Source organism: Gambusia affinis, linkage group LG23 (assembly GCF_019740435.1).
Source record: "Gambusia affinis linkage group LG23, SWU_Gaff_1.0, whole genome shotgun sequence".
Lineage (NCBI taxonomy): Eukaryota > Metazoa > Chordata > Actinopteri > Cyprinodontiformes > Poeciliidae > Gambusia > Gambusia affinis.
The window spans coordinates 3,163,778-3,190,003 of NC_057890.1; the positions used below are offsets into that span (position 1 = coordinate 3,163,778).

Here is a 26,226-nt window from a genome sequence, read left to right on the forward strand (position 1 = left end):
AAGTGGTGCAAGGTGTGTACTGCACTACTTTTTGTAAGTCTCTGTTGGTGGCCTCCCATAAGTCACAGCTCGGGGCCTCCGACAATCTCTGATCGCCCCTGCAGCCAGTCGCTCTGGAAGAGCTCCTTAGCCATAGGTGTGTGTTGTGTTTTTGTTGTTGTTTCTCGAAACTTTGAACTTTTCACCTTTTGCGATACAAAAAAAAAAAAAAGGTCACGTGCGTGACTTTTTGGTTTCATCCGATACGCACGCCCTCACTCCAAACACACGTTTCTAATTCGGTGTCCTAATTTATGTCAGCTGGCTCTCCAGTGACACAACGGCCAGAGCTGCATGCAAACGAGACTCTCCTGCGCCAACAGCCATCTGTCTTTTAAAAGAGAGAGAGAGGGAAAGAGAGAGAGAGAGGGAGGCAGCGAGAGAGAGAGTTGCGCACACCCTGAGCCTCTCCTCTCCCGCACAGATCCAGTGTGGCGCACTGATAGGCGGCAGTCCTCAGAAAGTGGGAAGTTTTCGCCAAAAGCTTCTGTGTGAGAATTAATCACCTTCATGTCGACTCTGTTGGATACTAACCCGCCGATGCTATGGTTACCTTTATTACGGTAGGAGCACTTTTTCTTTCCCTCCCCCCAGCCCCCCACCACTCTCCTCTAATTATGGTGCTTTTTCCTGTGCACAAAGTTCTTCTTCTTCTTTTTTCTTACTTTTAAGACAGAAATTTGATCCAGCAGAAACAAAGACAATGAACCGAATCCTCCAACAGCTCCGTTTCCAAAGTTTCCAAAGACGCGCTCTTTGCGTTTTAGGCAGATTTGGAGCTTTTTTTCCCCCTTTTACGCTGAAAAAGTTTCAGAAACTGTATATTTCGCTCTAAAGTCACATTTGACAGTTTAGTTCCTGCAGAAATGGGCAAACCCGCTCATTTCTGCAGGTCGCAGTTGAATCCCAGGAGGAAAACGGAGCAGAACGTGAGACGCGCACCGTGCGCTCCCTGAAGGCAGCGCAGCGTGGACGCACTCATTTTACTCGCCTCTCTTGCTGTGTGCAGGTAGACAAAAGGGATGGGTATTTCCAAACACACACGCACACACACACACACACCAACACACACACACCGACACATGCACATGAATGTCAGCAACTCCATTAGTTCTTAAAAGTCTTAAGCAGTCGGAAGGCAGGTGCTGCAGGGAGTGCGCACCAAAGCGGTTCAACTTGCGCCTTTCGGGCTCCCCACGCGCTAATTACGTGGGGGGCCCCAGTGCGCCGGTTTGTAGGTGTGAAAGCTGATCTGTAACAGATGAGTCCCAAAACAAAGGCGGGCTATGTCTTCAATGGGGGGTTATTTGTCCCCCTCCTCAGCCGCGCCGCCTCCTACCGCATGCGTGCATAATTGTTTGGTGAATGCAGAAGAGTCCCGCTCAAAAATGATCAGACTGAACGTTCTCTGGGGGAGGTTAGCGATTTGGAGCCAGTGGGACATGGCTGGAACAATTAAAACGGACTAAAATAAGTGAAAGTTGAACAGTTTTTTTTTTTTTTTTCCTGCTGTATGTGCAGCTGAGTGGGCGCTGTGGGCCCTTTTGTCGGGAGCCTTCCTGCTGCTGCAGAGGCCGCGAACGGAGTTGACACAATAATGCAACTTTATGAACACTTGAATCCGGTAGTGGCTTCCGGCTGGCGCAGAAAGAGAGAGAGAGGGAAGCGCTGCGTACCTGCAGCACCTGGGAGTCGCTTAGATAAACAGATGGAAGGAAAACAAAATGGGGAGTCAATACGATGAGGGTGGAGCTAATGGGAGGTGTTTTTGAAGTGTAATGTGGACATTAGTGTGTATTGTTGACATTTTATGTAATAGAGGAACACGGAGCGAAGGAAGTAGCTGGTTCCGTTACAAATGTCCGCGAATGTAACTAAAAATAAAAGTTTTGCATAAGCAATGTAAGCATAAAGTGGCGTTTACATTAATAAGTTTGTTCATGCTACAAGTATTTAAATATATATATATATGCTGCGCCATCATTCTCCAACTACTTCCTGTTTTCTTCTTCGTGGTTTGCGCCTGTGATGACATCCGGTTGTTGGTCATGTGACTCAAGCGTTTTAAAACAATTTCCATACAACAAAAAGAAAAAGAGAAAAGAGGGGGTTAAAAACACCTCACCCTAGCGCCCAAACTTTTTCTTGAAAAAGTTTTTTTTTTTTTTTTATTGCAGTATTTTTATTAAGCAAATTTATTTTCAAAATGTTAAATTACTAAACTGTGTTCAATGGAAACAGCTAGTGAGAAGAGGCTCACATTTTTAAATAAATGAGAACCTGAAAACTGCAGCATGTTCTAGTATTCAGCCTCCTCTGAATAAACACCTGTGTTTGATGATGGGTGATCAGAACACACACGGCGGTGGCTGTATCATGCTGTGGGCTTGCTCTTCTTTTGCAGGAAAAGTCCAGTCACACTTGTATGCATGTCACATTTCAGCAGCAGAGCAGTTCAAAGCGCTTTACATCATAAAAACATCATCAGTTATGAAACAAGTAATGAACACTACAGTTTGTCAGATGTAATTGAAATCATCAAGCGAATATACATGAAATATTGATTAATGGTTCATTTACTACTAATCAAATTTGAGAGAATGATTCCCGCAGCATGATGGAGCCACTCCTGAGTGTTAAGATTGACTATGTCACCAATTAATCCTCTGCTGTCTGTTTTAAACAGAGGCATCAGAGTTAAGGCGGCTGAATACAAAAGCATGCCACACTTTTTAAGTTTTCTTTAAATAACAATAATAAATAAATAAATAAATAAAAACACTATAATTTTCATTTTGCTTCACAAGTGTGCAGTCTGAATTAAATGTGCAGGCGCTTGTGGTTTTAGGGTGTGAATACTTTACAAAGGCACCATGAAGCTGTAAATCCTTCAGTCGACATAAAGAGAGAGAGAGAAAAAGGAAGGTGTAACTTTCAAACTGATTGTGCCTGGAAGTTAAAGGTCAAAGATCAAGAGCAGTGCAAATTCGTTCTCAGAAGAACCGATGTCAGACTCTGAACTTTGCCCGTACAGTAATGGACGTATTTATTAGGGTGTGGTTGGGCTTTGAAGCTTTGTCTTTGCTTAAGGTGTTGTGGAAATGGTCACGTGTGACGGAAGCCCGCTCCGTGTCCGACCGGGTCAGCGTGCGGCGCAATCCGCCCACTGTTCACCTCCACTAATGAGCGACGTTCGCTTGCACGATGTCACGACCCCGCTTCCAGGAATTGGCGAGGAAAACGTCCGAAAACGAGGCGAAGCGGTTTAGGTTGATCGCTGATCATGACGGGGGGAAAATCGAATCTCTTTCCAAGATTTTGACCTCATTCAGTGGGGAAGTCCCCTTTAAGAAGCTAATTGGGGCGAGCGCTCTGAAGTCCCAGCTTCAAACAGGGTTAGCCTGATGGACATCATGCAAGTGAGTAATGGTCAGTGAGGTTGAACTTGAGGTCTGGGATATAGCGGGAGGTCAGGTCCAGTTCACTCTGGTCAGAACAGACAGACAGACGAAGGAATGGTTCAGTTTAGAACGACTGAATGAAATGAGAATTCATCAGTCCATCAATTTGTTTTCTAATAGACCACGACTTAAATACAGGGTTATAAATGAACAAGTATGAAAATGAAGGAGCAAAATGAGTCACTAATTCTGTGGCGCTACCGTACATCTCTGTGCTACATTTGTTCCTCCATTAAACCCCTTCCATAAACCTACACAAAGAAAAAAAGATGAGGAGAAAATTGCAATCAGACAGACTGGACAAACATTTTTATTTTTATTTCTTAAAGAACTTAAACGTCGCTCTTCATATTGATTGCAGACAATAGCTTGATATCAAGTCAGGCCAAGGAGGAAGTGTGGGAAAAGTAAGAAATACCGCCACCTGCAGGTGGGAGTTGGCAGTCATGTAAACCCAACGTTTTGACTGTTTTTGATTTTTTTTAAAAATTGCAATAAACTCACAATTATGAATTAGCTCCAAAATAAAATAATAAATAATAAAAATAGCTCCATCACAAAAAACTAGAGGGATCATTATAGTAGCAGATTAAAAACAATGAAAGGGTTACTTATAACGTATTTGATGGAACAGAAATACCAATATAGTGCTCTGAAAATGCTTTCTTGTGTCATTGCCTTTGGACATGTCTAACTCTTCTCCATTCACTTGTAGAGTTCTTCAAGGCTTTGTTCTCGGCTCTTTGTTTTTCTCTTTTCAAAGGTCAAATGTTAGAGAATAAAAACCCGTCTTTGCTGATGATCTCCACGTCTATCTGACTGTTAGCGGGATAGATTAGATATTTGGAAAATGGGAATGTCGTATTCGTGAGTAGTAAATATTTCAACTGTAACAGATAACTCTCTTCCTTAGCTGATTAGCGTTCATGCTAACACCTGGTCAAATAAGTCCGAAACCAAAGACATTTATTGTAAAATGTCAGTTTAACTTTCATAGTGGCTCACATTTATAAACCCTTGCACAACTGCCGCTTTTAGATTAAGTTATTTCCATATACGTATATGAGTGTTACTATGACGATCGCTGTCGGTTGTAGCTTGTAACAATGACCTTCTCATTTAAAACAATACAAAATTTTTTGCCAAAACCACGTTTGGCAGAAAAATGACAAAGTCTAAGTCTAAGCAAACCTGAGGAAACCTTCCTGCACAGCAGCAGGGCTTCACCCATCTCTCCTCTGAAAGCACTCAGCCCTGTTTCTTGTCAGCTGCCTTTGCTTTTAGCGGCTCTTAATAATAAAGTCAAGTGGGACTCGAGTGTTTTAAAACAATACGAAGATTTGTGTTAATGCGACGTGAGGTCAAGAGCCTAAATTATGACGGAGCTTTAAGGTTTTCTGACCCGATCTTTTATGCTTTCCTAAGTGTTGCGGAAGTCGGAGGTGAAATTCCCGGCATGTTCTCGACACTTCCTCTACTGTTTGCTCTTCCTCCTATACTGTATGCTTTGCAGACTGACAGTCCTGGCTGCTGTGGGATGGTTTACACATTGAGCGGAGTGTTTATGTGCTGCACATTCTTATGACTAGTTAGAGCCAAACATACTGCGGGGATGTGGATGAGTGGAAGTGTGATCGGACGCAGCTCTGTGCAGCCAGTCTGGAATCATCAGCACTGCAGCGACCAAAAGTCTCCCTGTTTGTCTTTTCCTTACACTTTCCCAGTGACACAACGGACAGGGAACATGCGATCCCTTAAACCCGCCGTCCGGATCTTTACCTTCCCTGGTTTTCCGACTCCGTTTACATCCAGCCTCTCTCTGTTGGACTTTTGACCTCTGCATAAAGTACTTGACCCTGATGCAGCCAATACCTGGCCTGAATTCCAACATAACCCAATTTATCACGCCATGCAAATGCAGGTTACGAGGATATATAGAATCTTGTTGAAAATTAGACTTGTTATGGGATGAATCCCTACTGAAAAAACTCAATTGCTCATGTTTAGGCAGTTGGAGAATGTGGATTAGTTCTCCTCTTGCAATCGGAAGGTTGTAGGTTCATTTGGTGTGCCCTTGGGCAAGGCAGTTGACCCCATATTATCTATGCAGTGTGTGTGAGCGCGGCACTGTAAAGCGCTTTGAGTGGTCAGTCTGTATGAGGAACTGTAGAAATTCAGTCCATTGACCATAAAGCAATCATAACTACGACTTTTAATCTGCAGATGGTACAAAAAAAAAAAAATCTAAATCAACCGACATGTATGGTGGCCCTGAAGTTCAAACGACATCAGCAAGTCACTGCACACAACTATAAAATTGAAAAACACAACTATATGTTCAAAAACACAACAGCATTGACAAAATTTAAGCGACATGTCTCAGTGGGAAACCAAAGGGATCGCTGATTGGACGATATCATTTTTGATGATCTGCCAACAGACTGACTTTTTTTTTTAATTTGTAGTTGAGCAACAACTACAAATTAAGGATGTTGTGTTTCCCTAATTTGTAGTTGTTCCCAGCTCATTTTGTCTTAATTTGTTCTTGATCTTAGCTAATGTTGTGTTTTTTTAAAATATCTTGTGTTTTTCCATTTTTCCTTGTGTTGAGTGATTTTGTTGATGTGGTTTGCACTTCAGGGCCACCGTAGATATGTTTTGTGTTTTGTTTTTTTTAACCCATCTAAAACCAACTCAATAAGAAAGGTGCTGTATGTGGCCAGAAGTTTCCCGTTTTGCCCTTTCGCTCCTCCAGCCTGCTGGCTTCCTGCCGTCGTCTCACCCAGCTGACCCCTCACCGCGGCAACACCTGACGTTCAGTTTCCTTTGAGCTAAAGCATCATGCTAACAGACTGCAGACGGACTCGCATGCCTCCCACCAGGAAGTCCCACCTCATTATCTCCTCAGAAGGAGAAACCTCGGAGTGACATATGCCTCACACTGATGGACCCACCTTTGATATTTGAGCCGGCAGATGTTCCGATGACCTGGAGGCAAAACCTGCTGCTTTTAGACGCATTCTGAAGCTCAACCCGCACAAATCCAATCACTTGTCCGCACATTTGGTTTTGACCTTAACGCTAACATGATACTAATCCCGGCTTGAATCTCTACCTGGAGGGAAACAGAACAGAAAACCGGCGTGGTGGGTTAGCCCGGCTGATTTTAGTGTTTTAGACGTCCGTGTCTTTACGACGGCATGATTAGGCTGTTGTAGATAGAAAGAAAAAAAGGAGCAAATTTCTGCCAAAAAACACTGACATTTTTTAGGTTAATCTCATGAATTTTCCAGAAAAAACTGAGAAACGTCTTTGTTTGTTTGAAAAGTCACAAATTTGCGCAAAATAACTCAGAAATTTTGAGATTCATTTCAGAATTTTTTTTTCAGAAACGTTCAAAATTGGATTTGATCAACACGACGATATCACTTAATATTAAATGAAAGTTGTCAATAACCTCTGTTTTTTTTTGTTGTTGTTTGTTTGTTTGTCTCATTTAAATGTTTTAGTGAGACAAATTTTAATATCAATATTGGACTCTAATTTCCAAGCTGTGATTTTATTAATTAAGTGAAAGATGTTATCAATCTAACTTATCTTTATGTAAAAAAAAAAAACAACTCCCTGAACCCGATGCTGATGCGTTAAAGGATCAGACAATCTTCTACATTACCTTTGGTGAAACTTTGACCCACTTTTCTTTGTAGGATTGTTTTATTCAGCCACATCGAAGGCCCTTTTTAAACTAACTCCACTTGACTTTATCCAGCCTGGACTTTGACTAGGCCATTATTTAGCTTTTTGATCCATTTGAAGATGAATCTACTGGTTTGCTCTGGATTATTGCTGCTGGAAAGCTTTTTTTTTTCTTTTTCTTGAGGTTCATGAAGTGACGTTCAGGCTTGTTTCTCCTTCAGAGTTTTCTGTTAGAGCTGTAATAATGGCTCCAGCAGTCACAGGAAGTGATGAGGTCATGGAGCAGTAAAGCTCCCCCACACCATCACACTGCCACTGCCGTGTCGGACTGCCAGTATGGTATTTTTCCAAGGATCTGTGTTAGTTTGAAAACAAACTGACATGAACATTTCACAAAGTTTCTCTTATGTGAGTCCACAGAATATTTTCCCAGAAGTCTTTGGGCAGAAAAGGAGAAAATCAGAATTAGTTGTCAATTTTAGAGCTCGTCCACCAAAGAGGTCCTGCCACCAGAGCCTGTTTTTACTGGTTTGCTTTAGCACAACCTCAGATTCAACTCTGATAATTTGTCACCCAATCTCTGGCTGTGTTTCCACTTACCATATAATTGTTCAATTTGACATTTGAAAAAAAAATGTGCCTCATTGAAACACTTGAATTTGGAAAAACTTCTCCAAAGTTTTTCAACAAAAAAGTTTTCCGGATGGTCCTTTAAGCCGAATCAAATTTTGTGTATTTCGCAAAGCTGCAATTGAGACACTTTTTTTCCCCCCATCGTACACGTGTCGTCATCGACAACCAGGATGTTGCCACTGGCGCAAACCACCAAGAAAACGATGCCAGGAAGTGGCGGGAGGACGATGATGCTGCGTGTTTTTAATAACTTATTGCGTGAACAGACTTACTAACGCCGGATTTTAATTCCATTTCTTATGTAACAAAAACACACCAATCGTGAAATTGTTTTTCTTTTTCTTTTCTTTTCTTTTTTTTCCAACATCAGCAGAACATCGACAGAGTTTTTCTGACATTTGTAATGGAACCGCAGCTCCTTTGCTTCACCGTAGAACCTCTCTTCTTGAATTTCTCTCGGCCTGCACACGATGCGTCACTTTTTTCGACCTTTTCTGAAACCTGCAGGTCTGGCAGTAATCAGGTCTCAGTGAGGCTGGGAAAATTCTGCTTTCTTCTGAAATAACCGCAGCGCAGATAGCTTGTGAAAGAACTTAGAAAAGTTTAATGGCAAATAAGCGGCTTTTCAAAAATACAGTTGTTTATGATCTGTAAAGGTGGCATATTCAGCAGTTTTTAATGAATCTATGACACAGTGACCACGCTTGAATTCAGCTAATGATGTTTCATCTCTTATGATCAGTGGAGAGGCAGCTTGTACCCCAAAACTCACTGGTTTTTACACCTCTGATTACCCGAGATAATTACTGCATCGCAGCTCAATCTAATCATAAATCCTCAAATCAGATTCTTGTGAGACGAGTAGAGTCTTGTTTTTGGGAGCGCTTTACACTTCATAGCTTGGCGGGAATATTTGCTGTCTAATTGCTTTATCCTAAAAACGCAGTAATGAAAGAAGCTTCCACACCTTTTCTTTTTTAATTCCTATCTCATAGTTCAGTTATTGGATTTACTTTCTCTGCTTTGAGTTATTTGGGGAACTAGAAGGCAAAGCCGGTCCTATTTTGACTTCCTTGTTTGTGCCTCGTTTGACAAAGACCAAAAGAGGAGCTACGTCTGCAGCCATGTGATGTGGATTAGTGTTTGTAATGTGTTTGTTTTCACTGAAACCTTCTAGGGTGGAGCAATGCACAGTCACAAGTCGTCTTCTTGTCCTTCAATGCCGTCTTGGATTATATTTCATGTAACGTTTGAAGTTATTGTGCAGACTGGTGCGGTGAGCTAGTGATTCATTAATTGCTAAAAGCTGAAACGAATACCCATTGGGGGGATTTTCTACCACTGTGCAATACAAACTCTGCTGTTGTAATTTTTCACACTGGTGCTAATTTTGTTTTTTCTCCTAACTGCCTCTCCACCAAGTACACTCCGCTTAGGTGGGCCTCCTTGTTGAATGTCATATGAGTGACAGCAGAGTGAGGATGGGACATGAGAGAAGCGATTAAGATGCACAACATTTTGTTTTATGGACAGAGAGAGGCTAATTAGAACAAAGAATCTAACATTTGGGTTTGTTGTAAATTGAATAAGGGATCATGTGGATGCAGCATGATCTCAACGTTTCATACATGCAAGCAAATCACAGTGAGCAAGAGAGGAGATCACTGTGTTTGCGCAAATCCAAATATGGATGTTTTTATGTTGACTGTATAAAACCTGGGATTTGATCATCAGGATTGTTTTCGTTCTGATACTCAGGTTGGTCTTAATATGAAATTAAATCTGACTCGGCAAATGCTCCTGCCGACAATGTGTTCACAAGGAGTAGGTTTTTTTTTAAGTGCTAGGCTAATGCTAGTATGGCTTCTTTGCATTTTGATAGGACTTGTTGATAATTCAGCTAACATGAGATGAACTCTGAAAGCAGCTCTATCTGACGCCGCCAGCTGTTTCAGCGCAGCGTGCAAATCAGGTCACATGCGACCATGTGATTTAGATTTTTCTTTTATTTTTTATGTATTGTTTGTATCATGGTAAACTTTTGTGCTTTATGGCTTTTTAGTCTTTTTGAATTTGTAACTTGATGTGTTCTTTTTATATAAAAAAAGGTCTTCATTTATCATTATTTGTATTTTCTTATTTTGTAAGAATGTAAATTCATCTTTATATTGATTGTACCTTGAGGGACGGCAGATGAATGGCTAACTCTGGCATGTTATGTTGTTCATTGTCCCTTTTTGCCAATTTTCTTCAGGAAAACAAAGATTTCATAGATAAGCAAAATCATATGAATCACCCAGACTAGTTTTACAAGCACCGCATGCAAAGCTAGGCCATCATTTTATTATACTTAGCACACTCTTTATAGGTCCATGAATTACGGACAGATTCACAGGCAGGCTTCAATGATAATATGTATAGAAATGTCAATGTATTGTCAATCTAGGTTGTTGTCTTGTTAGAGGAAATGTGGTGCATCCTTTGCTTGAAGGAGGATTGTAAACAGTTTTGCCATCTATACGTCATGCAGTTGACTCATTTAACAGTAATTTGCCAAACATGTGCATCTTCGGATTTGCCTTTAGTGTCTCCGTAACGTTCCGTTTGATTTTATGGATCTTGCCCAACTTGCTTGTTTGCCCCGGGGGTGGTGGAGGAGGTGGGTGCAGTAACCCGCTCTGCCTCCATTAACCCCTATTGCAAGTTGGCACGAGAGACAGCAGGATTTTCTAGAGATTAGCAAGATCACAATCACAAGAGAATACAGATTGAGTTGTGCGTAAGACCACAATCCTCCTTAGTCGGTGGTGGAGTGTGGCCTCGTCCCAGATCTGCTATGTGAATTAGTCAGGACCATCAGCGGCCACAGACCCTGCTGGGTCTCCCAAAGTCAGACCACCTACCAAACACCAGAGCAGAACAGATGCTGGTGGACTCTTTGTTTCTCTCTGCAGAAATGGATCTTGCAACACGGCGTACCAGAAGACGACACTCCGTCAGATCATGTTGTTGGATGAAAGTGTTGCTTAGTTCGGAAAGATAAACAGGAAGAAACTGTGTGTAACATGCAAATTTAGGGCGTGTTTCTGGCATTGCCTTGATTCTTGAGCAGTTATTCACTGAACAGGCAGCCACAGAGCTCCTTCGTGACTGAATCAATCATGGACACGGACGTGTTCTACAAGCCAAACGACTAGAGGGGGATGACAGACGAAGTTCCACACGTTCCACATTTCTGATTGTCAATATCAATTCAATATCAATGATTAAAGTAGACCTACTGTTCTGAGAGACGAAACGTTGCTTGTTAATGACATTGAGCCATAGAGAAACTTCTTTAGTTAAGAGTAACATTGTCAGTATCCACGGACTATAACAATGCAAAAAAGTCCTGATGTAAGCTCAGTTTTCTCAAGAACTAGAAATATATATCAATCAAGAACTCCAGTTTACCATCATTCAAGTCAAACATAATGTTGTTTTTTGGTTTTACAGCCATTTGGGAGTTTTGTGAGTGGTGTGTGTGTGTGTGTGTGTGTGTGTGTGTGTGTCCAGGATGGTGGAACGCTCCACACACACACAACAAGCCAAAGCCTCTGCTGAGCCCTGCAGTCTATTCCTGCTTCAGTGATTGTATTAGGCTTGATGCTGGATTAGCTCCCCTGATCTCTTTGTCTGATTTTGTTTGGTAAACTATTACTGCTCTGTCCCTCTTCTACCTCACACAACCTTTGCTGGCAATCCATTTACCTCATCTTACCGAGTTTGCAGATAGGACATTCCCCGATCGTCAAACTTGCTCCTGAGCTCCGTGTTTGTTTGCGCTCCCACCAGGAGGCTCGGCTGGAAAGAGGCGCAATGGGTGGGGATGAGTTTGGGGGTGGGGGTGGGAGGGGGACATTGTGGGACGTAATCTAAGATTTGTCTAGATGTGACTGCAAATCAAAGGGGTTGAGAAACATCAAAAGAAGCAAAAGATCCATTTCAAAAAGAGGCCAGCCAGAAGGGGAGACCCTTACCGCTGATCAGTGTAGGTGTGTGGGGTGTCAGTCATGGTGCTCTCTGTCAGATGTAGAGTACAAAGAGAACCACATCAAGGTAACACAGACCTCCTCTCCTTTGTACCTAAAGAAACCCAGGCGGAAATGTTACCCCAACCAGCCATACTGCGTCTGTCCAGAAAAAAAAAAAGTGGATTAAGGGCCTTCGCTTTTCTGTTACTTCCTCTCTTTCACCCAAGGACCAGACCAATAACCACCATGTTTGCTTATCCAATAGACCAAACTGTGGCAATCACTCTCAGCTTGAGTGCGAACAGACTCCCAGCTCGCATCGCCACACAAACAATCCCGCAGCTGCTTTCACTTCTGAGATCGCCGTCTCTGTTTGAAGTGTGACAGCTGAAATATGTTTTCTCCCGCGCTGTGCTCTGTTATGATGATCACTTTCACGCTGTCGAGGGGTAGTAACCTATTCCTGATTCTCTCTGTAGCACATGTAAACTGTGTGCTTGGGGATGGGGGGGGGACTCTTTACGAAACAGGGATCTGTGTCCAACTTGGCAGCACTGACAACGTGGGAATTCAAGATCCTGAGTTTCAGAAGAGACAGTTGGAAAGCGACAGTCGAGGATCCGGATGCTGTTAGAACAGAAAGTAGTTGCAAAACTATTCAGACCCCTGAAGTTTTTTTTTTGGGGGTGGGGGGTGATTTGATGGGCTCGCATTTTGCCCAGGAACTTTCCAAACTTCAGTGTGTTTTAATTAGTTTGAGACCTACGTCAAGTAATCCTGAAATTTCAGCAGCAGTTCTGTTTGTGTTGCTACCAGCCCCCCCGCCCCCCAGCTCTCTGTGCAGAATAGCTCAAGTTCAGACAACATCAGCAGGAATGTTTGGGGTTGTTTTGCGGCTGGAAGTTGAATATCTGCCCCAGGCTCAATTCTTCTTCAACCTCTAACAGGTTTTCCTTCTGTCTTCCCTGTTTTTAGTTCCATCCATCCTCTGATCATCTCTGACCGGCTCCAAATTTTCCTGACAAATCGGCGTTAATTAACAAAAAAAAAAAAAAGTGACTAAACTCTCTTGGGCTATTAGCTAACCAGCATGTCTGGTTCTGTGACAGGTGGATTTTGTATTTACAGTTTTGCTTCACTTGGCCACTTTAAAGCAGCTGTCACTGCTAATGAACACAAACCTGAAGCTGGGAATGTTTCTTCCCAGAATGACAGAATAAAGGATCGGAAAATGATTTAACTTGTACTGGGGGATGATGCGGCGTTCTGTACAATGACGATATTATTTAGCCTGAATAACTGACTGAGGTTCGAGGTTTCCGACCGACTCAATTTGTAGATGGGAACACACCACATCTGCGTTTCTACACAGATGTGGTGCCAAAATGTTCCCCAAACCCCAAATTGAGAATTGACTTTTACAAGAAAGAGCGTCTCTGTGTTTTAATATAAATAGAGATTATCTTAACCACCTGCCATTACATCACAATGTTGCTTTTCAGATTATAGTTTTGCTATTTGCTGATCACCTGTTACATAAAAAACTGTGCAGAGTGTTAACTTCATTTAATACTAAAGTTTCAGGTGATTTTCAAAGCATGTAGGATACATGCACATCACAACATGATGTGACTCCTACTGGCCAGTTTGGGTACTACAGTGACTACTACAACCATTCCTCTATAATTGGCATTACTGTAAAGCAGCAGACTGCAAGCTAGCTGCCCTAACAGATAATCTGACAAATTAACCAGTTTAATATAATCTGAGTGTTGGTAAAAATACAACATTGTGCACAATAATTGACATCTAGTGTGTTACTCACAATCTAAATAGCAGTACAGGATATAAATAATTATAATCCCTGTTATCAATGGTAATTGAGTCATTTTATCAGCAGCAATTTCAGATTTTTGTTCAAAGTAAAGGTTCACAAAGCTATGGATGAACCGATATGAACATCTGGGTCAATGTCGATATCCGATATTTTCCTATCCTCTCAACACGCTGGGAAAAAATAAATAAAAAAAAAAATTTTCTCGCTGTCCAACACTAAATCAGAATAAACGTTTCCTGGCTTGGTTCAGCTTGGATTATTATTATTTTGTTAATTACCAGAATAATGAAAGAGTAATACAGAAACTTTTGAGAATTTTTTTTAAGTTTCCTTAAATTCAGAAGTTTACACACGTCTGTATATTTGTCAGAATTGCCTTTAAAACGTATCATCCAGCTCTGACGTTTTGCGTCTCTTTTCCTTGCGGGTTTTTTTTTTCTTACTGTACTTTGCTGAAATTTTGCCTCATTTCTCAAGACAGAGTTGCTTTAACTGAGTCAGCTTCTCGTCCTGAGATCAGGGACTCCCAGAAACATTGAAGTTGTTGTCCTAAAACCTTTTGGTTGTTCATTTGGCTTTATGTTTTAGGGGTAGAAGCTTTACCAAAGCTTTACATTCTAGATGTTTTGAGATGCTACTTCAGAAAGAATTGTCTTTTAAAAAAAAATCTATTGTTATTATTATTATTATTATGGTATTTACCAAATAGAAAGATTTTTTTGTAAAACTGAGACAGACATAAAACAGGAAATGTTCAATGTCAGAGAAATAAAAGAAAAGTATCTTATACTGCATTAAAAATTACTTCAACTGAATATGGAGGAAACGTTTTGTAAACGTTCTGCGTAGAGCAGGATGTCGTTTTTTGTAATGGTGTCACTTTATGTTTCTTATTAGGAGGTTATTCTTGGGTTTCCTTTTAATCCTGAAAGGTGAAATTGTTCAACTCCACTGGCAGTTTCAGACTTTTCCAAAGTAAAACTGTGTTTTTTAAGGTCACATTATAAATCACTAGGAGAGAAAAAAAGCAGTCGTCTTGTCTGAAACATTTACAGTATGAACATGTGCTCATTTATTCTAACTTAGCATTGGTTTCTGCTAATGGGTGAACCTGCTGATGGACAGAAAGCAGCTATAAAGTCCAAACTCTGTCCAAGACACAGACGTTCCCATAAACTCACTGTTTCACAACCTAATGACGGAATATGAGTTGATGCAATTCTCCATTAAATCGTCCACTTCTGTAACTTCAGTGATGTATTCGTTATCATCTCTGGTTAAAAATGACACTAACTGAATCAGTATGAGTCTCATTATGGTTTGCAGCGTTTAGAGTCAACAAGAAATTTGTCTTCTGCCGCCTTCTTAAAGTCAGACCACTCTTACTTGCGCTCCAAGGTGTGGGTTTTGACATGCGTGAAGGAAATGTACCTGTAGGTGTGTGTGTGTAGACAGATGAACATTCTGTCCTCACGCGTTTCACTTTGACCTAAACCTTCTCAGAAACGTTCCTTTGCATAACCTGTGGATTCACTTTCTCCCCTCCGTCTCAGAAAAACCCTCACAGCAACAAAGCCACTTTCTTTCTGCGTCAACACATGCACAGGCACAAACCCGTTTTTTAAATTTTATTTATTTATTTTTTTTAATTTTTATGAGAAGATAATCAGCCGTGAATGCCGATGAGTCACCTGGCTCAGGGCTGCGAAACATTCACAGGATAATTCACTGTTATGACTGGAATTCTGCCCTTCCCTGCACTCACCCTGACAGCCTCTGGGGTTCAAAGACGGGGTGGTGAGAGGTGGAGGTGGCAGGGTGAGCTACGCGCCTTAGCAGGCTCATCCGTCGACACTTCAGGGTTATTCGAAACGATGGAACGTATTATCAATTACAAATCAAATTTTGACAACAAAATACTGTAATTTTTATTGAGGCTTTGATTGGAAAACTTACATTTCAAATCAGTGTGAGTCTCATTACGGTCTGGTGTGTATGAAGAATTGATTCATACAGATGGCTGATGTTTTGGACACCCTTTGAAATAATTTCTCTCATCTGAAACAAAAATATCCAATTTCAAAAACTGAAATTCATTCATTGAATGAATTTCTAATATTCTAAAAAGTTGACATTTCAAAGATGTATCTGGCAGTCTTTTATATATATGACATATATATATATATATAACGGAGTATATATTTAACTCTTATTCAAGTTAGCCTTTGATAATTAGCTTCTGCTTCATATTGGCAACCAGCTGAGTAAGAGAAGGCCTTTTCCCAGGTCAAATGTTTATGATTGGTGCTTGTAAATATTTCAAATCACTAAAACATTTTAACAGTTAATGTGTGGACAGATGAGACATTCAGATTCTTATAAAAGTAAAAAAATTAAAATTTAATAGGAAGCAATAGACTGTACAGAAAGGGCAAATTTACAGTGTAGGACAAAAATACTGTAGAGTTACAATGTGAAATGTCTTTACTTGTAGACCCTGTGTGGGTCTTATATACGTAGCCGTATACTCCTGACTACGCTGACCATATGGACAAAAGAAGTCATGTGCCAGTTACGGGTATCAAGACATCAATGTTTAAAAAAGTTGACATTTCAAAGATGTATCTCAGTCTTTTTTTAAAGACATACTGGGGAATGTAACGGAGTTTCTGGAGTTTTCTTTTAGCTCTATGTAGCACAGTGTTTCCCCTCCCCCACATGTTGGCAACCAGCTGAGTAAGAGAAGGCCTTTTCCAGGCTTTCAAATGAGACTTCATCTGTTTGTAAATATTTCAAATCACTAAAACATCAACAGTTAAGGTGTGGAAATATGAACAACTTATCACCCGTCACATGCATTACATTTGGCAAGCTATAAGGACGTGTGTGTGTGGGTGTGTGTGTGTACCAGGTTTTCATATTCTTATGGGAACCGATTTCTGTCTACAATGTGGGGTTATGGGGACCATTATATTGACGTTATTATATTGACGTTATTATCACCATAATGAACCGCTGAATTCCTCATGTCATAAACATGTTTTGTTTAGTGAACCAAAACTCAAAGAACATCACAGCATTGATTAGCACCAGTTTAAAGTGATGGCTTTCATCAAAATATAATGTTTGTTCAAATGTTGAATGTATGCTGTTTTTTTTGTCATGTAAAGCACAATTAACTGCCTTGGAGCTGAAATGTGCTACATGAATTGATCTCTCCGACTAGAAGTCAATAGAGCAGGTGTTTTAAATGAGCTCATCATCCACTGCTGTGTTCAGACATCACTTATTAAAAATTGTAAAACAACCATCGAGCCTGAAACGTGATACTTCAAAGGGACAGAATGTTTGTGTGGGAATTGTTTGTGTGTTTTATGGGGTTCTTTTTTTTACCCCTCCAGGGGGTCTTTTTGTGGGCCCTTATATGTCCCTTATATGACAGTAGGCTGACAGGAAACGGGGAAGGAGAGTGAGGAAGACATGAGGTAAATGTCGCCTGGTCCAGGAATCAAACCCGCGACGGCCGCGTCGAGAACTCAAGGCCTCCAAACATGGGTCACGTTATCCCCTACACCACCACAGCACGCCCATTGCATGTTTTTTCATGTCAAATTCTGATACATTAGTGGAGCTGTTGTCAGTCGGTTGCTATGGCAACATTTTCCAGTAATATATGAATGTGGCTACTTGTAAATAACTTCCAAATTACATGGGACCGTCGGGGGTACTGCCAATTTTTAAATGACACATGTGGATAGATGATTAGGGTTATCGCTTCTGACTCATACAGTGTTTCTATTCTTTTTGTAATATTCTGTCTGTGTTGGAATAATTAGCATTTGCGGGGGCATATGCGTGGCTGGAGATCACGCTGCAGACTGACCTGGATGTGGCTTATATGTGCAGAAACATCTGGAGTCAGTCGGACAGCAGGGATCGGGCTCAGACATTGCTGGGTGAAAATCCTTCTGGAGGATTTGCCGGGTCTGGCACGCTGCTTCACAGCGCTAAGCTGTCACTAAACGACCAAGACTGGGGGTGGGTGGGTGGACGGGCAGGTGGGGATTGTAACCGGGTTCTCCATGGCAACGCCATCATCCCTCTCACAGCCTGGGAATGGTACAGCTGTGGTTTTTCTAATGCAACAACTTCCAGTGGAGAACCCCCAAGGAAAGTTAAACTCCAACAAGAGGGTCAAAGCTGTGTGTCTGTATAATGTTATTGTTTGATGATAATTAATATTGACTAGGGCTGTACAGAACACACATGGGTTTCATTACTGGTCTAATATCTATTTTGGGTTCAAAAGTTTGAAATGTGACACTTTTACAATATTGCCTCAGTTGGATAACACCAGCCATTTCTACCATTGGCTCTTCATGTGTGCTATGATGGCTACTAACTTATTTCTCGTCAGCAATGCTTTGTAACATGTAATTGACTAAAAATGGAAGCGTATGTGACCTTGAGCACCAGTCCAGCCTCATCAAGAGAGATTTATCCCCAACAGAAGTAACCGAAGGGATTCTGGTGGATAAACCTTCAGCTTCCTACCAAGGTTTTCTTATAGGCAGCCAAACTCATCTATAAGAGTTGCTATCAGCAACTCACCTATTTATTTTTAAGTTTATGAGTTTGTCATTTCTATTGAAGTCACAGATCAGCAATATTTAGCTTTTAGAAATACGTGAACATTTATTTCAGTTCAGTACAGTCAGACTCGGTTCAGGTCTGCTCAGTCTATTACATAAATCTAATCCGTTGTAATACAGAAAGATTTCCAACAGCTGCAGACTGGGAATGTCATGATAATTATTTTTTTGTTCCTAATACTGATCTAAGTCACTTAATACTCTCGTGAGTGTAGTCCTACCTATAAAGCTTAACTGAGGAAGTTAAGCTAAACTTAAGCTTAAGAAAGCTAAACAATGTGTTATTTTAACTTACCTACCTTAGGTGTTCTAAAAATACTTCATCAAAAACATGCATAGCTTTAAAATTTGTCCTCAAAGATACATCAGACTTGACTCGTACATGTTACAGTATTCTTCAACTAAACGTCTTACTCCTGGTGATTCATTGGCTGTTGTTGGAATGTCAAGCCTCTGTTTTGATAGAACTCTTTGATAACTCTGAAAATCTGGGTTTTTGCAACAATTAAGATGTTTAAATCTATTTAGGTTTTGTTTTTGTTTTTTTATTTTGTCTAAAGCTTTGTCCTCCTAATACAGCTAGGATTCTCAGTCGATTCAACTTTTCCTTACTTACAATGTTTTACAGTAGTTTCCTGAAGCCGAAGACTAGCATTAGCATGTTCACGTTCTGATTTTGATAGGAATTGTTGATAATTCAGAACTTAACATATTTCTATTACCTTCAAACAACACTTCTTCCAAACGTTGATCTGCTTCATCTTAATGGTTGTGATGACCCAGACTTTCAGATCAGTTCAATAATCTGTCTCAATACTGTTGAGACCACAAATTTAAGTGCATTTTGGGGATTCTAAATAAAATAAAAGAAGGACAATAAATATTGACTCCATCAGCATCAAGAGTAAACTTGTGACTTCAGTAGCATTTGGAAATGTTGCTACCATGTTCCCTGTAAGAAGTGACATACAGTTGGAAATATAACCTTTTGAATTTGAATTCCATTGATTTGCCTTTTTCTTTTTTTTTCTTCTTTTTTTTAGCACAGAGTGATGATGAATCAATCTTAACAAAATATAGTTCCTTGGTAGGATCGCTGGTTTAGACTTGCTTCTGCTCTGAACACAGTCATCCATTGCTAATTTGTTTGGGGCGACTGCCTTTACATATTTAGGATGAACAACCAAAAGCTAAGATTCATAGTTAAGTCAAGCTTGAACATGACAAAAATAAGTCAAATAATGGATGGTAAAATCCAACAAAAACATAGATTTGTTCTGGAAAAAACAAACAAACTGCAAGTCAATCAGTCTATGACTAGAGGGAAAGGGAAAGTTTTGTCTTAATATTCACCGCTGCCATACTCTCTTTACTGAGTTTAATACACAGCTGGTTCTTAATTTAAAGCTGCATCTGGAGAAGCTAACCAAGATGGCCGCCTTAAGTTCAGAGGTTACACAGTGATGTGTTGGTCACAATCCGTTCAATCCCAACATCTCAAAATGCTTTAATCCTCTTCCACACAACCCTCTGGAAACATTCAAATTATTATTTAATGCCATTATCAGGAGATTGCCAATTATTCATCTATTTATCTTAACACATTAAAGCTTGTTTTATTGTGATAAGTGCATCTACTTCAGGTGAGGTTAGGTGTAATCAAAGGAAGCAGAAACTAATCTTTGAGTTTCAAATATACAACCTGTGAAAACACTGAAACACTTGGCCTAATTGTTGTCTTTAACAAAAACAAACAGTAGGCGCTAAGGATTGCTGGTTGATTGGTTATCTGATGTTTGGTTGAATTGTTGCTCAGTTGTTGGTTCTTTGACTTCTTGGCTGGGTGGTGGGCTGATTAGTTGGTTAAGCATTTTATTGGTTGTCCAGTTTGTTTGGTTAGTTTTGTGGCTTGTCGGTTAGCATGTTGGACCTTTAGCTAGTTGGATGGTTTAATTGATGGATGATAGGGATTTGAACTGACCATTTCAACAAATAACCCAGAAAAATCACCAGTAAAATCACCTGGATGCTGAAAATGCTGTTATTCTTTTTGTTGCAAGCTGCAAACTTTATATTAACATTGTAATTAAACCGTCCTGTCAGCACTTCACTGCCAAAAGATATATAACCTTATTGGTAGTGGTCTAGGCTATTGTCTAGACCACTACTTTCTGAGGGCTGTTGGGGCCTATATATATCCATACTTCACACAGACAAAGTAAACTATAAGCAAACCTTCTTCAAGCATTATGATTCAACAGTAAGAACAAGCAAGCAGGGAGAAATTCTTCTTCTTATTATTATTTTTTTGAAGTCTGATTCTTTTTGTTGCCAAAGAAAATCCTGTGAGTAGGAATGTCCCGAGTCGTGATTTACAGTATTTTTACAGCAATTCTGGGATATTCCTCCAGCAGCCTGCGGTGAAGTAACCGCTCCAATTTGCAGTGATGATGTTGCCTCTTTGCCAGATTTATGCCAGTCTGCTGTGATCCACCACCGTGTTAATTAGACCGATGTGTGCCAACTTGTTCCCTTTACTGCCAATAAACTGATTTCTTTCATGATAATATCCACATTTTACTGGTGGGAGTCAGAGTTGGCAATAGTTCGTGACTTTATTTGAATGTCAGACAATCCAACATTTTTACGAGTGTTTGGTGATGCTTCCACAGTAGCGTTGTAACATGGTGTGCAATGTTCTTGATAGACGATTGTCTGTGTTTTGTGAAGCAATAATAATGGTAATGATCTATTTGGTAATGACATCTTCTTCACGGGACAAGACGATGCATGTTTTATTGGGTTTAAGAGATTGAGAAACGATTTTGCCCAAATTTCAGGAGAAAATTTTGTTTTAACGAATAGAAGGTTTTATATTACAAACTGCTTGAGAGACAATATGATTGTAGAACAACCTGTTTCAGGTTTGATTCACCCAGAGACTGAGGTTGTTATGCATATTTTTTATGAAATTCATGCAAAGAACTTAACGCTGCTTCCAAGAGCAAAATATAAAGCTTTATAAATCTCTAACTGTGCTTAAAAGAATAAGTATTCATTTGTCACAGTAAATATTTTAGATTAACTAGAGAAAACAGAAAAAGCTCTTCTGTTTTCTTAGAAGCTAGCTGTTAGCCGCTAACAACGCAAATTCTTAGTTAACTCTAATTAGCCAAGAATTAGCATTTTTAGCTGATGCTCAGCTAATTCTAAGTTGAGAATGAAAAGACTTTGTATTCTTAACTAAGAATGAGCTATTTTAATTAGTAGGAATTAGTAGGAGTTTTTAGTAGCTAGCAGTTAGCCAGTCAGGGTTCTGTCTTCTCCATCTCTCTGACTTTTCCTTCTTTGCCTTTACAGAACTCAAATCGATTCTACATAAAGTATTTAAAAATTCAATGAAAACTTCTTCAGATTGCTTTTAACCATATTTTAGATGAACGGTCAAACTTTTTGAGCCACCACCATCATCATCATGGCATCAGAAGAACTTATTCTTAGAACATGTGATACGTTGGCATGTTTATTGCAGCGCAGATACAGATTACACACACATTTGAAGATATGAACTTTTGGATCTTTAACAAGATAATGGCGTACCAGTCCCTTCAACTCTTAATAATTGGGCAGATGACCTGACGGAAGTGACTGATTGTTTTTACTGTTTCTCAGAACCAGGTGATTCTTCTGGTCAGTCGTAGCCCAAGGTATGGGTCAAGGATTTCCATCCTCCCAGAGCTTTAACGGATCACACCTTCTGGGCTTTCAGTGGTTGCTTCATGTTTACATTCTTCGGCTGCATTTCACTTCATTCCAATTCCAGCGTAAATCAGCAGAAGTGAATCCACCGAGAACAGAAGTGATCCGTCTTTAACCAGGAACAGCTGAAACGTCGGGTTGAGCTTCGTCTGATTAAAGGCGCAGCAGCAGAAAGGGTTAGGATTAGGACAATGTTCAAAGTTTGAAAGGACGTTCAACTTTACCTAAATTGGAGCACAAACATACATTTTGCGGAAGAAAAAAAAGAAGCACCTGTTTAACAGTCACAATAAGCTTTAAGTTTTCCAAAAAGAAAACGTTGTAATGATGGGGTACATTTTGGTGAACCGTTATGTATCCCAGCACATATTATGTTGAGATCTAATTTTGTTTGGTCAGTTTGGACTTTGTCATCGGTGTTTGTCATGTCAGACGCTCATAGTGTTGATAGGGTTGATGCCATGAATCTCCTGGGAGAATCAGTGAAAACGGAATGGTTTGGGGAAAACGGTGGAGTAACCAGGAGAGGTTTCGTTTTTGATTTCCTCCATTCAGGAGGTTAATGCTCTGATCCGGCTTTGACTAGATGTTTTTTTTGTAATAAATGCAGCACATTGGCTCACTTGTAGAACCTGTATGTATTACAATTCTTGCTTTGCAGCTGATTTTCCACAGATCGCACTGTGAAACATCATGTTGAACGTATGCCTCTAGCTGTGTTTCCATTAACTCGAAAATTGCACAAATAGAAATTACGAAAATACATTTGGTTAAGAAAAACTCGGCAACTTAAAAAAACAAAAACCCGTCACGTTTTCTGATAAAAAGGCGTTGCACTAGAAGGAGGTTTTTCAGCCGACAGACAGAGACAATCACAGCGGAGGATCCTTCCATTCGCCCACTTTTACTTGTTCTGGCCTTGAAGTGACGGCAAAAACAAAAGTAGATTATATTGCAAGAAAAAAAAGGACATGAAAACAACAGGCAAAACATGAAACAACTATGCAGAAAAGCGTCCAAGAATCCCAGCCTTAAAAATTTAAGCAAATAGGTCCAACCATCCTACAAGGGTTAAAACGAGGAAAAGAAATGTCGCGCTCACCGGACCGGCACCTGCACTTCTGCTGCAAGGAGAGAGCATGTGAAAGGTACACTGACTTCACTGGAGGAGTGATGATTCATTCTGTGGGATTCAGCAAGCAAACATTTAAGAGCTACACACAAGCATCCTGGAATCACACACACACACACACATGATTGATGACACATTGATGACATGATGCGACTTGCGTTGCCACCGGCGCTACAGAATGGTAAATTTGGTATCTACCGCAACCGCAGGAATTTGCAAAAATATTTCTCAGTGTGTTTACAAAGAAAAATCTCAACGTTTGCTGAATGAAACCACAAGACTGGACATTTAGAGTTTAACTGCTGCAAGTGAACTGGCTGCGGAAGTCAAAGTTGTGCGATCTGCTTCAAGTTGCTCAGTTGATGGATTCTTCCACCTGAAATTCTTCCACCATGGAGATCTTGGTTGTTACCCTGATCAATGCTCTGCCAGCCTATGTTGGTAAGGTTGTAGTTTACTGCTGTCCCATTCTGAGCAAAAGGATCGACCAGTATTATGTGAGAAGTTTAAAGCTTTGCAAATAAACATTAACATCATTTTATGCCAAACAACAGTAAAGGATACGCTGTAAAGGAGCACTATTATATAAAATCTACCTTTTCTTAGCCATTTGTCATGTTACTAATTTATTCCCTCATCAAAAGGGTTGATAGAGAAGCCATGTTGTGATGACTTCCTGAAGGCGGAGTTTCAAAAAGAGCAGGAGCTTCTTAAAGAGACAGAGGCCCAATTTTAAGGCGAAGTAAAATTTGATACATGCAGCACTTTTATAACAACTGAAGTTAGCATAGTTACTTTGATTGATTGTGTTATAAAATTGCACTATGTGCCTGGAAAACAGGACAGTGAATACATGTGACCAGCATGTTTACAGGATCCAGAAGAGATTTCAACCAGTAGTGTCAATTAAATCTACACTATCTTATGCTTGAACTGAACCACTGAAAACAGCTCAAGCATAAAATAATACCACTCTCATGATGCGTTGCACACGAACACACCGCTAGCTGAGAAAGTGACGTTAACTTGTGATCCACGTCGTCCAACAATGCTTCGAGGTGATTGCGTGTTGATTTTATGGCACGTTCCACTGGCGTTCTCCACAGAACGTGTTGGCACATCCTAAACACCTCACCATATCAATGTTTGATTTGCATAAATCCAGGAACTCGAGTTATGTCACCTCTCATTAGCCGAGGCAGCGCGGTGACGAGGAACTGAGGAAACCTGAGTGTTCCTGCTAACACGTTGCCACATTAAGGGTGATTATCTGCATCAATCCTCTCAATTAGGTGTTAAAAGCTCACATGGTGTGAAGCTACAACATTAGCCTCTAACCTATTACATGCCTGAGACAATGTTGCTACACATGCTCTTCTCTGTTAGAAACCTGCCCTTCCTCTCACAGGTGTGTCTGTGTGTGTGTGTGTGTGTGCATGCAGCCTCGGTGTGTGTAGTTGAGGCCTTACCGTTAAATAAAGCTTTGAATGCAGTACTTAGAGAACCAACTACAAGTGGAACAGTTCTGAGAGTTGCTAGGGGAAACGAGTGAGGCATGTTGGAGGTGTGAGGGGAGGAAAATCTAATTTGTTCAGATTAAAGACTAAAGATCTGCTAATCGATGGCCTTCCGCTGTAAGTTTGGGTTTCACATCCTGTGAAGTTGACGTCAAAGTTATGATAGTTCACTAAAACTAATGAAAACTGAAATCGACATTAATAAACTGAAATTAGTTTGGAGGAACTATACTAACTTTAACTATGTTGTGAGTTGATAAAAAGTAATTAAAACATACTGAAGGTATAGATAGCTGTTGGTGAACTCCTGGCAGTAATTATGCTAATCTGTAAAAGTTGGGAGAAAACTCCAGAGTCAGTTGGTCAGCAATAATTGAATACATTTTTTTGAAAATGTATCTTTTGAGTATTTATTACCGTGTACCCATTATCACAATGCAATACTTTTGACATTTTGGAATTCTGCACCTAAAAATGAACCTAAGTATGAAAAAACTAAACCATATTTGACTAATAATATCTTATAAAAACTGAAACGGTTCAATGTTGACCTTAGAGGTGTGTTTTGTTGTCGGTCTTGTGATGGAGGGTTGGGTGTGTTTTCTGCGTTGTCTTCCAGGGTCAGTGGTACTTCCTCTACATGCTGACATGATCAAATAATGACCAGTTGCAGTACTGATGGTACTCAGGAGAAGTATTTCTAAATCGCTCCAGCTGTCAGTGAAAAGAAACATCGCCATTTTTCATGTTTGGAAACTACAGTTTTTTTAATCCCAAACAAATAAAAGTTTCATTTCATTTTTTTCCCCAATCGGACTTTGAAGCTATCCAATAATATGTCATCTTCATTTAGTAATTCATTACGTAGCTATTTTGGTCACCAAAATGAGATTAATTAGCGATAATAAATAAATAATCAAATAGTGCACATATAAATCAATTCTTTGTCATTTTAGTGCAGCTTTACTTAAACTCATGCTACCGACGCTGATTAACTCGCCTCAGCATTTTTATTCTACACAAGGAACTATTTCCTTCTTAATTCAGTTAGCAGCTCTCTAAACAGTTTAGTACATTTTTAAGAAAACTGAACTTTATCCCCAGATATAGAGTGGAATAGAAAATAAAAAATGATGACTGTATGTATCCCTCAGAATACTAGACTTAATGGCTAGCTGGTTCCTGATGAGGTTGAGTATTCTTCTAATTCTTCTTTAAATCTGTGAAACATATGTATCAATCAATCAAAATTTTCCAGTCAACTAAATTGATGCGTTTTCTACGGTAGGTACTTGCATACGGTCAGTACCGTACCTACAGCAAACGGCGGTCAACTGTTTGGCATTTTCTCATTTACAGTTTTTGATCTGAATCTTCTTTAGCGCTTTCTCTAAAATCTAGTTGTTTAAAAACAGGCTGTACAATTTGTGGCTCAACTTTTCTTTTCCGAGCTACAAAATTGAAAAAAGCTGAAAGTTGAAAAATGG

General features: G+C 40.0%; 1 protein-coding gene across 2 annotated transcripts in view; it reads left to right on the plus strand.

The window, feature by feature from the left end:
* Positions 1-403: 403 nt before the first annotated feature.
* The window catches only part of ntf3 (neurotrophin 3), a 34,658-nt gene continuing 8,835 nt past the window's right edge, over positions 404-26,226 (plus strand). For both annotated transcript variants that reach the window (XR_006369758.1, XM_044107904.1), the window contains exon 1: positions 404-602. Coding sequence is in view for 1 of the 2 variants with exons in the window: in XM_044107904.1 (XP_043963839.1) it covers positions 585-602 (18 nt within the window). In the remaining variant the exon portion in view is untranslated. The remainder of the gene's footprint in view (positions 603-26,226) is intronic.